The following is a 16,235-nucleotide window of genomic DNA, read 5'->3' on the forward strand; positions in this document are numbered from 1 at the left end:
CGCCCAAGGCATATGGATAGCTTTGTAGGGCCCATTTTGTGTTAATATTTAAGCCTTATCATCAATACAAAGCACATTTTTTGAGATTCTTGTCTTTCATCTTTTTAATTTTTTTACAAACAAATAAACAAAAAAAATTAAAAAGTGGCAATTTTGATTTCACATCACTTTCATTTTTCATAATCTTCCTCTAAAAAGAAAAATCATTTCCATGCAGATCATTAATAACTGGATCCATTGAACACGACAATGCTATAATTCCCTATGACTTCGACCTCCCGATTAACCAAGCTGAAGAGGATGGTAAGGAAGACTGTGAACTCCCAGAAGAGTTGACCAGACTTTTGAAACAAGAGGAAAAAATGATTCAGCCTCATCAGGAACCAGTGGATGTGATCAATCTGGGGACTGAGGAGGATAGAAAGGAAGTCAAGGTCGGAACTGCTTTGAAAAAAAGTGTGAAGGAGGAACTAGTCAAAGCTACTACATGAATATGTGGATGTGTTTGCTTGGTCATATCAGGATATGCCAGGACTCGACACCGACATAGTTGTGCACAAGTTACCGTTGAAGCTGGTATGCCCGCCCATCAAGCAGAAGTTGAGAAGAACTCGACCAGACATGGCTGTCAAGATCAGAGAAGAGGTCAAGAAGCGGTTTGATGCAGGTTTTCTAGCTGTTGCAACTTACCCGCAGTGGATTGCTAATATTGTGCTAGTTCTGAAGAAAGATGGAAAAGTTCGAATGTGTGTAGACTACAGAGACCTGAATAGAGCTAGTCCCAAAGATGATTTTCCGTTACCTCACATTGATGTATTGGTAGATAACACAACTCAGTTCTCTGTATTCTCCTTCATGGACGGATTCTCAAGATATAATCAGATTAAAATGTCTCCCGAAGATATGGAGAAAACAACTTTCATTACACCATGGGGGCACTTTCTGTTATAAGGTAATGCCTTTCGGCCTGAAAAATGCTGGGGCAACCTATCAAAGGGCCATGGTGACTCTTTTCCATGATATGATACATAAGGAGATTGAAGTCTATGTGGATGACATGATTGCCAAGTCTCAGACAGAAGAGGAGCATGTTATTCATCTGAAGAAGTTGTTTGTAAGATTGAGGAAATACAGACTGCACTTAAACCCTGCTAAATGCACTTTCGGAGTCAGATCTGGAAAGCTTCTAGGATTCATTGTGAGCCAGAGAGGCATAGAAGTTGATCCTGACAAAGTCAAAGCTATTCAAGAGATGCCAGCACCTCGGACAGAGAAGCAAGTCCATGGTTTCTTGGGCAGATTGAACTATATTTCCAGATTCATCTAGCATCTGACAGCCACTTGCGAGCCAATATTCAAGTTGTTAAGAAAAGATCAAGCCGTTAGGTGGAACGATGATTGCCAGATTGCATTCGATAAAATCAAACAGTATCTGCAAGAACCTCCAATCTTAGTTCGACCAGTTCCAGGAAGGCCTCTCATTATGTATTTGACAGTACTCGATGAATCCATGGGATGTGTACTAGGGCAACACGATGAGACAGGTAGAAAAGAGCATGCTATCTACTACCTGAGCAAGAAGTTTACAGAATGTGAAATTAGGTACTCCATGCTAGAAAAGACTTGTTGTGCATTAGCATAAGCCGCTCGTCGTCTGAGACAGTATATGATTTGTCATACAACAATGTTAATATCCAAGATGGATCCCGTCAAGTACATCTTCGAGAAACCTGGATTAACTGGCAGAATCGCTCGCTGGCAAATGTTGTTATCAGAATATGACATTCAATATGTAACTCAGAAGGCCATTAAGGGTAGTGTGTTATCAGAGTACCTTGCGCACCAGCCAGTGGAGGACTATCAATCGATGAGACTCGACTTCCCAGATGAAGACGTCATGTACATAAGAGACTATGAGATTCCAGGCCCGGAAGTAGGACCTGAACCAGGATCGCAGTGGACCCTCGTGTTCAATGGTGCCTCAAATGCATTGGGTAACGGAATTGGGGCTGTTATAACTTCTCCAAAGGATTTTCATCTTCCTTTCACAGCAAGGTTATGTTTCAAATGCACCAATAACATGGCAGAGTATGAAGCATGTATCTTGGGAATTAAAGCAGCTATTGACCTACAAATCAAGATTCTTGAAGTGTATGGGGACTCAACATTTGTCATCTATCAAATCAAAGGAGATTAGGAGACCCGCCATCCCAATTTGATCCCATACCGAGAGCATGTCATGAAGCTAATCCCCTACTTTGATGAGATTAATTTCCATCATATTCCTAGGGAGGAGAATCAGCTAGCCGATGCCTTGGCTACTCTGTCATCTATGTTCAAGGTCAAGTGGGCTAACGAATCACCTGCTATTACAATTCAACGTCTAGACGAGCCATCACATTGCTTAGCAGTTGAAGCAGAAATAGATGGAAAGCCTTGGTTTTATGACATCAAGCGATATCTTGATAAGCATGAGTATCCAAATGATGTATCCATCACAGACAAAAAGACCTTAAGAAAGTTATCAGCCAATTTCTTCCTAAGTGGTGGTGTTCTATACAAAAGAAACTTTGATTTAGTTCTGCTCAGATGCGTGGATAGACACGAAGCCGACCTACTCATCAAAGTAGTCCACGAAGGTTCTTTCGGCATTCATGCAAACGGACATGCAATGGCGAAGAAAATCCTTAGAGCTGGTTACTATTGGTTGACAATGGAAACATATTGTTACCACTATGCCAGGAAATGCCACAAGTGCCAAATTTATGCTGACAAGGTGCACGTGCCACCTATTCCTCTGAATGTTTTATCAGCTCCATGGCCATTCTCAATGTGGGGCATAAACATGATTGGTATGATTGAGCCTAAAGCTACAAATGGACATCGGTTCATTATAGTTTCCATTGACTACTTCACTAAGTGGGTAGAAGTAACTTCTTATGCCAATGTGACAAAGCAAGTCGTAACTCGGTTTATCAAGAAAGAGATAATTTGTCGCTACGGAACTCCTAGAAAGATTATCACTGATAATGGATCAAATCTGAATAATAAGATTATGAAGGAGTTATGCGAGAATTTCAAGATTGAACATCATAACTCGTCACCTTATAGGCCAAAGATGAACGGAGCTGTAGAGGAAGCTAACAAGAATATCAAGATGATCATTCAGAAGATGGTGAAAACTTATAAAGATTGGCATGAGATGCTACCCTTTGCTTTGCACGGATATCGAACAGTTGTTCGCACTTCAACAGGGGCAACTCCTTTCTCACTAGTCTATGGCATGGAAGCTGTGCTACCGATAGAAGTTGAGATCCCCTCGTTGAGAGTCTTGATGGAGACAGAATTAGAAGAAGCAGAATGGATTCAAACCAGATTTGACCAGCTCAATCTAATCGAAGAGAAGAGGATGACAACGTTGTGTCATGGTCAGTTATATCAGAGGAGGCTCAAGCGGGCATTTGACAAGAAGGTTCGACCTCGAGAGTTTAATATAGGTGAACTAGTTTTGAAAAAGATAATCTCCCTCCAGAAGGATTCACGTGGCAAGTGGATTCCAAACTATGAAGGACCATTTGTGGTGAAGAAAGCTTTCTCTGGTGGAGCTTTAGTTCTCACGAACATGGACGGAGAAGAGTTGACATACCCCGTCAATTCTGATGCAGTCAGAAAGTATTATGCCTAAGAAAAAGAGATGGATAATAAAAGCTCGCTAAGTTGAAAACCCGAAAGGGCGACTTAGGCAAAAAATGAACATCCCGCTGAGTTGAAAACCCGAAAGGGCGGCTCAGGCAAAAATTAGGGATAAACAAAAAAATTAAGCCCGGTAAGTTGAAAACCCGAAAGGGCGACTTAAGCAAAAAAGGGTAAAATCTCCCGGTGAACTGAAACTCTTAAGGAGCAGTTCACGCAAAAGTTAGGGAATATCCAAAAACATAATACTGCAGCGACATAAGTCAAACACTGCAACAAAGCTCAGATGGAAGAAAACAGTCCAATTACCATCTCCAGAAGCAAAGTAATGAGGACTAGAGGACATAGGGGAAAGTAGCAAAGTTGTATTTCATTGGAAAATCAGTTAAATTTTTGTTGCCATTTACTTTCTTTCTTTCTTTGTAATCTCCTCTTAGAGGGGTTTACATCTTCATGAACCCCATGTATGAGTTATTCTTCTCATCAAATAAAATTGTTCAGTTGAAAATTGCTTTACCAATTATTTCTGTTTTTTTGCTTAATGTCGCTTTTTATTTTTGATAAGATAAAAACATTAAAATAGTGGAAACAACAAAGCTTTTGAAAGCTTTAATTTATTTTGATTTTGAAAGTATAAAAGGAATTTTTGTTGGTTTACAATAATGCATCTGGTTCACAAGACGTGGGACATTTCCTAGATCATTGTAATCTAAAGCAAGTTTGAAATGGATTTTCTTCCAGAAGCAAGAAGTCCTCATTGAAGCCCGCTTGGCGGAAAAAACAGAAATCAGAATTTTTCGCAACAAAAAAGATCATCTTCATGGTGACAAAACTATCCAAGACAAGGCGTTGGGGAATCCGAGCTTGATACCGACAAAATGCATAAACTAATATATTCATGCAGTCACATTCATTTTGCATATCATGTACAAAAACAGATCATGCATAAACCTCAGCCGGATTCAACAACCTCTCAAGGAAGTTCAATATAATCCTCAACAAACCGAGATTCAAGGGATGTGTGTTCTCAGGAGTAGAACAATTATTCTCTTCAGTAAATACTTTCAGAATTTGATCATTGTTGGCATTGATTCTTAAGATGAGTTTCTTCCCTAGCAAGGTGATTGATGTTCTCCCATTGGAACTCTAGTGTCAATGAAATTTCTGCTTGGTTTCCCCAGTAGATATCTCCCCACAGAGTTTCTCCAACATTGTATTTTCTCCAACAAAACTTCATGAAATTCCCAAGCAAGTTTCATAGCAGCAGGATTCCTTGAGAAAGGTATCCCCAACAACATTTTCTTCAGCAAGTCTCTTTGAAGTAGTTGTCTAAGATGGACATCTCTTTGCAAGTTAGCAATCTCCCCTAGTGAGTCTAATGGACGAGAGTTCCACGAACAAACAAGTTTTATTGAATGTTCCTCAGTATATCTCCAGCGAGCCTCTTGTGTGTTTATTTCCTAGAGAGTCTCTTGTATTCCCCAACAGGTTTCTCCAATCAATCCTCGGAAGAGTTAGTGTTCCATGTTGATCTACTATGCGATGGAGCATTAGGTTGGACCTGTCAGTTCGATAATTGAGAGTAAGGTTAATCCTTTTGAATATCATTAACTTTTCATCCCCAGCAAGTCTCTGGGATCTTCTCATTCCCCAAAAGAGTCTTCTATCAGCCAAGAGCAGCTGAATATGCGGTTATTCCCCAAAGGAAGCATTTTGTTTATTTCCCAGCAATTTGCATCAACCAAGAGCAGTTGAATGCATTAGTTCCAGCCAAGAGCAGCTGAATACTATTTTATTTTCCAGCAGTTTACTTTAACCAAGAGCAGTTGAATGTATTAGTTTCAACCAAGAGCAGTTGGACACCATTTTATTTTATGCAGTAGTTTCAGCCAAGAGCAGCTGGACACTATTTTTATCTCCCAGTTTTGCTTCAACCATGAGCGGTTAAATGCAATGGTTTCAGTAAAAAACAACTGAACGCTATTTTATTTTACAGTTTTTGCTTCTACCAAGAGTCGTTGAATGCATCAGTTTCAGCCAAGAGTTGTTGAATATGACATCTTTAGCCAAAAGCAACTGAATATGATCATTTATTCCCCCAGGAGTGTCTGCCTTTGGCGAAGAACGTCTGAAGACCAGTCGAGCATGTTACCTTATAACAGATCCATCCCAGAGATCTAATGTCAGTCAAAAGCAACTGAACATGATTCTCTCATCCCCATACATTTGCATGTCATTTGAGAAATCAAGAGCATTTCCCATTTACATTCATGATTAAGGAATCAAGAGTATTTCTTAATTCATCTGCATTTTCATGATTAAGAAATCAAGAGTATTTCTTAACTTATACATATTTCATTTACATTCATGATTAAGAAAACAAGAGTATTTCTTAACTCATATGCATGTCATCTGAGAAATCAAGAGTATTTCCCAGTTCGCTTACATTCATGATTAAGAAATCAAGAGTATTTCTTAACTCATACATATTTCATTTACATTCATGATTAAGAAATCAAGAGTATTTCTTAACTCATCTTCATGTCATCTGAGAAATCAAGAGCATTTCTCAATTCATTTACATTTATGATTAAGAAATCAAGAGTATTTCTTAACTCATACATATTTCATTTACATTCATGATTAAGAAATCAAGAGTATTTCTTAACTCATCTTCATGCCATCTGAGAAATCAAGAGCATTTCTCAATTCATTTACATTTATGATTAAGAAATCAAGAGTATTTCTTAACTCATACATATTTCATTTACATTCATGATTAAGAAATCAAGAGTATTTCTTAACTCATATGCATGTCATATGAGAAGTCAAGAGCATTTCTCAATTAATTTACATTCATGATTAAGAAATCAAGAGTATTTCTTAACTCATACATATTTCATTTACATTCATGATTAAGAAATCAAGAGTATTTCTTAACTCATCTTTATATCATATGATGAATCAAGAGTATTTCTCAATTCATTTACATTCATGATTAAGGAATCAAGAGTATTTCTTAATTCATTTGCATATCTTTTGAGAAATCAAGAGCATTTCTCAATTCATTTACATTCATGATTAAGAAATCAAGAGTATTTCTTAACTCATACCATTTCATATTTTAGAAGTCTAGAGTACTTCTTAACCTGCATAGCATCTGAGAAATCAAGAGCACTTCTCATATCATTTATCATCTGATGATTAAGAAATTAAGAGTATTTCTTAATTCATCTACATTTTCATTCAGCCATACGATGATTAAGAGATCGAGAGTATTTCTTAATTCATTCATCTCTAAGGAGTCAAGAGTACTTCTTAGCATACATATCGTTTGTCATCTCATGATTGAGAAATCAAGAGCATTTCTTAACTCATTTGCGTTCATTTTTAAGGAGTCAAGAGTACTTTTTAACCTATATTGCATTTATATCACTCGACGATTAGGAAATCAAGAGTATTTCCTAAATCTCGTTTCATCCATTTGTACTATCATATGTTGATTAAAGATTAACATATGTGAATTCAGTCATAACCATAAGCATATCATTCCATTGTGTAAGAGGGAAAAATTTGGGTCTGTTTGGTATTTAAACTATCTTTCCCCATGATGATTTGAAGATAAGAGCTCTTCATATCCTCAAAGTAAAAGATGTTTAAACAGGGGCAGTTGTCATACCCTAAATTTTACCCTGATTTTTTCGTCTGCATCAAGATAGCATAAATCGGTCCATTTGTCATGCATTTCATCAGTTAAAAGCATTCATAAGGGTTTAGATGAAAAGTCCGAAGTTCTAACATTTTATCTGGTCTTGTTGACATTCATTCAGTCATTTGTTGATTAAGAAGGCAAAAGATTTGATCTCTCAATCTCAGTGCTTCATTTATTTCCATTGTATCGTGTTTTCAGAGGTTCAAAAGGTGACAATCAAGAGTATTTTTGTCATCTGAATCTGGGTAGAATTTCATTGTGATTGAGAATTAGAGGTAAATGGTCCAAGGGCGATTCATTTACATCTGATTGTCTGTTCACGATTATTCAATCAGCAATTCAATGTATTCACATGCCGTTTGCATTTTTTATATGTCACAATATGCATTTTGTTTCGCACAAGTGCTCAAAATTCCGCTTGGAATAATTTCTTGGATCTACAGACAGACCGATTAAATCGTTTCTCAACTGTACATCAAATTAGCAAGCAGCAAATTTTAAAATGGAGCTTCCATACATCATCTTATTAATTTACGTTCCACGTAGTTTAACCTGGTGTGCTCATTTTAATTTTTTGACTACTTTTCTCAATCGCATTTCAATTAGCCTGAGCGTTTTAACCGGTTAGTTTTTATTTCAAAATTTGATCAAAACGTGTGTGTTTTCAAGAAGTTTATTCTGCGTTGATCACTTTGATGCACTCAAATTTTTTTCCAAGAATTTTTGCTTTCGACTTTTGTTCGTCTTAAATCCGTTTATTTTTATTTCTTTGTCTAAATAGTCATATTAATTAATTAGGTTTTTCTATTTTTCATTTCGATTTTATTTAGTTTAACTAAGTCTTGTTTGAATTTTTATTTTTATTTTTATTTTTTAAACTTTCATACTTATTTTATTATGCAATTGTCTACAATGATTTATTTTAATTTTTTTTAAAAGCTACTACACATGAGTGTTCCTAAAGAAGAAAACGTAGATCCAAGGAAAATTTGACACATGGCACGCAAGTGTGTGGCTATGAAAAATTCTTGTTTTATTATTATTATTTCTTTCTTTTCATTATTTATTGAAAAGGGAGTAGTAACCATAAAAAGAAGAAGGAAAATGGGATGTATAAAATAAAAGAAAGAATAGAAACTGAGAAAGTTGGTTTTGAGAAATACTATCTCCCTCTCATAAAACTCTGTCCATTCATCACACTTTCACCTTCCATACTACAAACTTTCAAAACATAATTTCTTCCTCTCAAAAACATCTCACCATCATCTAAAAAAAATCACCTCTTAACTCCTTATGCTAAAACGCACACACAACCTTAATCTTCTTCACCATTCGAACCTCTCCAACTACACCCATAACCAACACCACACTAATATCAAACCCCCATAATTTATCACAAAAAACATGTTTTCATCTTTTACAAATCTCACACAACAATGGCTCCATTATCACTTAACCTTCCATCAACCCATCCCAAAATAACTTAACTCTCATTTCTTATCCATCTCCACACCGTGAAATTTCGAACGATCGAGACATACGACAAACCGCCGTCGACCGCGACGAAGTCTCTATTTGGTAGCTTTTTCTTTGCTTTCCATTTTGTTTAAATATTGTTTGAAGTTTGTGGAGGTTTCTTTTGATTTTTAGAAATTTTGCTTTTTATTTTATTTTCTTGAATATGTAAGTTTGAAAGAAAAAGAGAAGAGAGGAATTAACAAGTGGGAATGGAAGGATCATGAGAGAGAAAGTAGAGAAATGGTTTTCTCTGTTTGTTTTGTTTCACACGAGCATGTTTCTAGATGAAGGAGGATCTTTTTTTATTTTATTTTACAAATTTTCATCCCCTGCCACGTGTCAGTCGGTGGGGAGTTAAAAAAAAATTCTCATGCTATAGCTGGCTGGATGCTCCCCCCTTAATGGTTTTTTTTATTTTTCTTAATTTTAATTTTTTTATCATGTTAAATTATTACTATTATTATTATTATTATTATTATTTTTTATTATTACTAATTTTATTATTATTAATAACCATCTATCTTTACTAGTTATTAATTTTTTTATTATGGTTAATTATTATAATTAATTATTATAATTTGTTATTATTATTATTATTTATTAATTATTATTAATAATTATGATTATTACTGTTTATGGTTAGTTATTTACTATAATTATAACTATTGTTATAGTCATTATTATTTTATTTTTATTACTATTGATAATCATTATTAACTGTCTACTTTTTGTTCTAATAAATTTTAAATGTTAATATTGTTATTTATTTATTTTTTATTGTTAATTATTATTAATAATTATTCTTATTATCATTATTTATTTATTTATTTATTCATTATTATTATTATTATTATTTTATTTTTTGCTTATTATTATTATTTATTGTTGATTATTATTATTATTAATGTTAATTATTATTATTGATTTATTATTGTTATTTATAATTTTTATTGTTGTTATAATTATTATTATTTGTTATTATTTTTATTTTCATTATTGCTTTTGTTATAATTATTGTTATTTTTTACTATTATTATCATATTTAGTTATTGATTAAATTATTTATTTTAAATATAAAAAATTGATTTATTTTTTCTCCGTTGGGTTTTTCACATATGCGTAGCAATTTCGAAGTTGAAAATTCAATTAACTCCAGAAATTGCTTAAAAGCATAAAATTTTGTTGACCGGCCTCAGATAGGGTGATTCCTACATGAATCACTTTACGATTGCTTAACATTACGCTAAATTATGTAGTTCAATTTCTTGATTTTTACTTCGAGCCCCTTGGCTTTCTCTTGGGCCTTCTTACAACGAGATCCTTTTATTTTTTCAACTGTCTTTCAAAACTTATATCATTTAATTATCGTTGTATCCCCATTCGACAAACTGTACCCCCAGTCCCAAAAATGTGTAAGAAATTTACCGCTTTCATTTACTTTACTATACCAGTTGATTATTAATAAAAGATTAAAACCAACCCTTTCAGAAAAGAACAAAAAAACAAACACTCGATCCAACGTCGAGTCTTTTTTTCCTAAATCAAATCCAAATTGATTGCAAAGTCGAGCACCGCCCCCGCCATATCCAAATTATTTTCATAAGTCAACTTCTGATACTTGATCCAACGTCAAGTCGTCCCCCTGTTTTTAAAAGCTTTTCACAATAAAAATGGAAGAAACTGATTAAGTTTAGACTTTCTCTGTTTCAAATGTTAGGATACTGCTGTAGAGCTCAATGTTCAAACATTCGTCTTCCATATTAAAATACAATAATTTCTAGAATTAGGTCATTTCTCTTATAGAAGAAAAAGATTGATTGGGTATCGACCTTCTCTTTCCCGGTTATTTGGACACTGCAGTAGAGCTCTCTGTCCGATTAATCGTCTTCCGTTAATGAACTTTGACCTAATTTGCCACACATTTTCATAAACAAACTTTTGGATGAAAAGAGAGTGATTGGGCTTAGGCCTCTTCCTTTTCGAGCATCTGAGTACTGCAGTAGAGCTCCCTGCTTAGATGCTTGTCTCCTCTTAAAATCAACTCAAACTCATCAAACTTGTTTTCCGCCCTTGTGCGACTTCGAAAACATTTTTAGAAAAGAGTATGCAACATCTATTTTGATGCGAAACAAACAAAGACTTTAGCCTCCAAGAGCGAGCAACAAGTAAAAGTTTAATCGCTCAAATATGATCCAAGCATCACTCTCTTTAAAAGCAATCCACCCAGTAGTTCTCTTTGGGTAGAACTACGTATGCCTTGAGTTCTTCATAGCACGTGGAGATACGTAGGAGCAGGATTGTGAAATCTTGTCAGACACATTAATATTAAAAAACCCTAAGTCTTTCCTTTCTTTCTTTCTCTTTCCTCACTCGATAAGTAGAAGTTCGCAAATGCTATCACGCTAACACTCTAACATGAAACTAACTAAATGGATCCCATCGAGTACGATGGATGTGAGGGGTGCTAATACCTTCCTCTTGCATAACCGACTCCCGAACCCGATTTGGTTGCGACGACCATTTCTTTTTGTTCTTTTGTGGGTTTTATCGATATTTCCCCTTTCCCTCTTTGGGAATAAATAAAGTTCGGTGGCGACTCTGTTTTGTTTATATTTCGAGTGTTCCTTACGCTCGGATATTTTTCACGCCGCGACACTTTGGTCTCCATAATAGCCTTCGTCTTATTCTGATTGATTTCTATCCCTTTTTTATGGACCATAAAGCCCAGAAAATCTCCAACCTGCACAAAGAATGCACACTTAAGAGGATTCATTTTTAAGCCATGTTTTCTCATTCTTTCGAATGATTGGCTGAGATGGGTTAGATGATCTTCATCTGACGTAGATTTTATCACAATATCATCTATGTACACTTGCATAAATGTATCTATATAATCATGGAATATAGAATTCATTGCTCGCTGGTATGTTGCCCCAACATTTTTTAGGCCAAAGGGCATAACTATCCATTCATAAGTGCCTATTGCCCATGGACATCGAAAGGTTGTTTTAGAAACATCCTCTTCTGCAATGAAAATCTGGTTATAGCCAAAATATCCATCAAGCATGCTGAGATATTCATAGCCTGCAGCTGAGTCAACCAGCATCTCTGCCACAGGCATTGGATACTCATCTTTAGGAGTTGCTGCATTTAGATCATGAAAATCTATGCACACTCGCAAAAAGCCATTTTTCTTGATAACATGAACTATATTTGCAATCCAATCGACATACCTTGTGGTCCTAATGAAATTGCATCGAAGAAGTCTTTCGACCTCTTTTTTGATCTTTGAAAGGATCTCTGGGGCGAATCTCCTTGGAGTCTGCTTGATGGGCTTCTTGCCATCCTTGATAGGCAGCTTTAATTCGACCAAGTCCCTCTTCAAACCAGGCATCTCATCATAGTCCCAAGCAAAGAAATCTTTGTTTTCTCTTAGCAATTCAATTACTCTTACTTTCAACTCGGGGTTCAGTTTAGTGCTGATGTAGGTGATTCTTTTTGTACTCCTATTTCCGAGATCAATTTCTTCAAGAGGATCTTGCGCTAACATCTTTGCACTTGACGTTCCTAGATCTTTTTCGAATCCCAGAGGCTCTTCGTCATAGATGGCATCTAACCTTTGTTCTGTTAGTTCCACAGGTACCTGTTCGTCAGGGGGTTTTGGTTTAGAGTACTCCCCAGGTCCTGTATTATAGATTTCACCATATGTGGCTTTGTCAGCCATGTTAGTTATCTCGGCTTCGAGAGCCGCTTGTCTTTTGTTCTCAGCCATGTAGGCCGAAATCTTTTTGAAAAAAGAAGACTCAGTCATAATACAGGTCTTCATCCCAGCCTGTTGGCCGTATTTCAGATGATTCCCCTTCTTCTGGGTCTCCCATAATTTCCCTATCCCATTGAAAGCCATTTGGATGAAGAGTCAAGAAGTACAAAGCATTTTTATTTGGGGCGTAGCCTTCTTCAGTTGGGTGGCATGGTCCTATATGAGCCAAGTTCCTGTCGAAGTTCTTCTTGTCTACATGGTTTACTTCTGCCATGAAGTAACTTTGGTCAGCTTCAACATTTTCTACCACACCATCTTCTCTCCAGATGGATATCCTCTGATGCATGGTCGAAGGAACTGCCCCTATTCCATGTATCCATTCTCTTCCTAGTAGTAAGTTGTAATTTGCCTTTGCGGGTATTACCATGAACATTGTTGGTCTTGTGATTGATCCAACAGTTAGATCCACTTGTATGACACCCAGAGTCTGTCCTATCTTACCCTCGTAATTTGACAATACCATATTGTGAGGTTTGACATCAGTGTCGAACATACCTATCTTCTTTAACATGAATTGGGGCATCAAATTGTCTGCTGCTCCTCCGTCCACCAAAAATTTATTCACCCATACATGTCCAACTTTGGCCCTAATATATAGGGGCTTGAGGTGACTCTGCATCCCTTGGTGAGGCCTTTCAAAAAGAGCGTTCTGCTCTTCGACATCGCCGCTGTTGAGAACATAGTAACACACTGGTTTATGCTTCGCCATCTCCACAGCATCCGCTTCCTCATTATCTTCAACCTCCATCTCTTGGTTATATTCGTATGGCAGGACTGAGACTACATTTCAATTCATATTAACAGAAGACACTCCGTCGGACTCGAAGTCGTCAGTGAGCATTTCCTTCTCTCTTACTTGTTCCTTTTGAACTTTCTGACTTTTGTTTTCATCTGGAAACAACTTCCTTCCTACAGGTGGTTTGGTCGAATTCGTGACATTTGGCGGAACCTTGCCGCTGCTGGATTCTCCCATCTCTTTTGGGTTCATCTCTCTTTCAGCCTTCCTCAACCTCTGATGTCTTCTCCACTGGGATCTTGACATAGGATTCTTTCCTTTGTAGTTCTCTAGCCTGATAGCCTCTCACTTGGATGCCTGGAATTATTTTCTATAAGCCCAAGAGGTTCTTCCTCCATCCTCAAAACTTCTCCACTTTCCTTTCTTCGACCCCTCCTGAGTCCATTTGTCCTCAGGGACTTCTGCTGGCAGTTTAAACATAACTCTTTTCGCCCTTGGGTGAGGGATGTTTGGCCTCCTAGGTGCTCCCCTCTTGTCGAAGAAATACATATTTGGGTTACCTCCATGTCCGTCCCAACCTTGGTTAGATGGGATTCTTTCGAATGCTTCAACTAATTCTCCGTTGTACACTGCCCCACACCTAGGACACATCAAGCATTCTATTTCGTACTTGTAGCAACGCACAATAAAACTAAGAAGGCTTTCTCCTGGCGTGGGATACACCTTCTATAATTGGCTTTCCTTCCTCTAGTTTCTCTCAGTCTTTGTTCGTTGCCATCTTTCATAATCCTCAGCCACCCTTTGACATATCCTAATGCTGCACCTTGGGCACAACAACATGTCAGAATTTCTTTTGTGACATCTCCAAAGGTATTCACGTAGGCTTTCGTTGGCTTTGGGATAGCCAAGTTGCATCTCCTCTTGCTCCATCTTTAGACATTTCTCCACTTCCTCCATTTCTGGGGGGGGGGGGGGTGGGGGTTGTTTTAGATCCACCATGTTGACACCTAGACTGGTGCCATCAGTGATTGAAATTTCCTCGAATTTCTTCCTTAGGCCCTCAGTAGTCTCAGTTGCTTTCCCCTTGAGACCTTCAGTGGCCCTTGGTTCGATGTTAGCACCCTGTTTACCTTTGACAGAGATTCCAAAGGGAACATCATGATTTAGGCCATCAGTAACCCGCTTTCCATCTAGCACATGGCCTTCAGTTCCTGTTGCCTTTACAGCCTCCACTTCCCCTACGTCAATCATGTTGATTTTGACAGGTTCATCATAATTTGTATCAGTAATATTGAGGGGATCAATGTCAACCTTCATCTAGTTTTTTTTCCTTTGTCAGCGAACTTGAGGCGGCTATCCCTAATTGCATTCTGAATAAGATCTCTGAAAATAAAGCATTGTGAGGTTTTATGGCCTAAAAAGTTGTGATATTTACAGAAGCCTCTTTTCTTTCGTTGTTCTAACGGAGGAATTTTGGTATTATGAGGCACTATCATTTGGCCATCTTTTACTAATAAATCGAAGATCTCGTCATATTTGGTAACATCAAATGTGTAAGTCTTTTTAGGAAATCTATCATTCTTTTCAGTTTCGATAGGGTTCCTGCCATTCGAAGGTGTAAGTAATTTGCAGGCATAAAGGGGTGCTTCTTTTAATTCAGCCAAATTTACTTCGAATTCCTCAAGACCATAAGGGTCATTAGAGATTTCAGACTCGCTGTCTTCGAGTTCGACATAAGCAACCCTCTCTTTCTTATGATTCTTATTCGCTCTGGCCTTTTCAGATCTTAAGCGTTCGACCTGTCGAACCCTGTTTGCTAATTAGGCCATATCTCTTAGATGCTGGGTATCTAACTTTTTCCTGATGGAATAGTCTAAACCTCCAGCGGCCATTTCTACCAGCTCGTGTTCAGGCACTATTGTAAAGCATCTAGATTTCAACAAACGGAACCTATTCAGATAATCATCTATAGGTTCGGTGAATTTTCTTTTGATACTGGCTAATTCCTTAAGACTTATCTTAGTTTGGCCCATGTAGAATTGTTCATGAAACAATCTTTCCAAATGAGGCCAAGCATCTATGGAATTTGGTGGCAAAGTTATAAACCACGTGAAGGCGTTCTTTGTTAAAGAACTGGGGAAATATTTCATTCTTAGATTCTCACTATTCGCCAAATCCCCTGCCTCAGTCATGTATCTGGCTATGTGTTCTATAGTGGATTCACTAGTGTCCCCTGAGAATTTGGTGAACTTAGGGATTTTACAACCCCTTGGTAATTCTGTTTGTAGGACATATTCTGATAAAGGAGAGGAATAATTTGGATGTCGAAGTCCTGTATTCAGACCATTCTGGGCCATGATTCTCTCTATCATACTAGTTAAGTCATTTTCCAACATGTTTTCCCGCCTGGCCCTATGAATTACTTCGTCTGCATCCTGGTCTCTATTAACCATTATCACTCTCCTAGGTTGTTCTTCAGGGACTTCCCGTTGAATTGGCTGTTGTTCCAATCTTGCCCCCATGACCCTTTCGTCGGGCGCTTGCCTTGGTGGTCGAACCTGATCTATAGTTGGTTATTCTCCCTAGATTATAACCTGGTTTGGCCTGTGTCGAACAGAAGACTGTGGGGCGCCTAGGAAATCTGCTATGCGTCCCATTTGTGCTGACAGTTGTTGGTATGTTTGGGCATTGTCAGTGTTAGTCTTATTCACATTCTGTAACAGGGGAGAAAAAATGGTATTCATTTCTCTGGCCAG

At 37.2% G+C, this 16,235-nt stretch overlaps 1 protein-coding gene across 1 annotated transcript; it reads right to left on the reverse strand.

The window, feature by feature from the left end:
- Window positions 1–14,792: 14,792 nt before the first annotated feature.
- Window positions 14,793–16,001, reverse strand: LOC127130164 (uncharacterized). The gene is made up of 2 exons (XM_051059232.1): window positions 15,378–16,001; window positions 14,793–15,278 (listed from the first exon to the last, which is right to left on the reverse strand). The coding sequence occupies exons 1-2, from the start codon at window positions 15,999–16,001 to the stop codon at window positions 14,793–14,795; spliced, it is 1,110 nt and encodes a 369-aa protein (XP_050915189.1).
- Window positions 16,002–16,235: the final 234 nt, after the last annotated feature.

Source organism: Lathyrus oleraceus, chromosome 3 (genome assembly GCF_024323335.1).
Source record: "Lathyrus oleraceus cultivar Zhongwan6 chromosome 3, CAAS_Psat_ZW6_1.0, whole genome shotgun sequence".
In the NCBI taxonomy this organism is placed as follows: domain Eukaryota; kingdom Viridiplantae; phylum Streptophyta; class Magnoliopsida; order Fabales; family Fabaceae; genus Lathyrus; species Lathyrus oleraceus.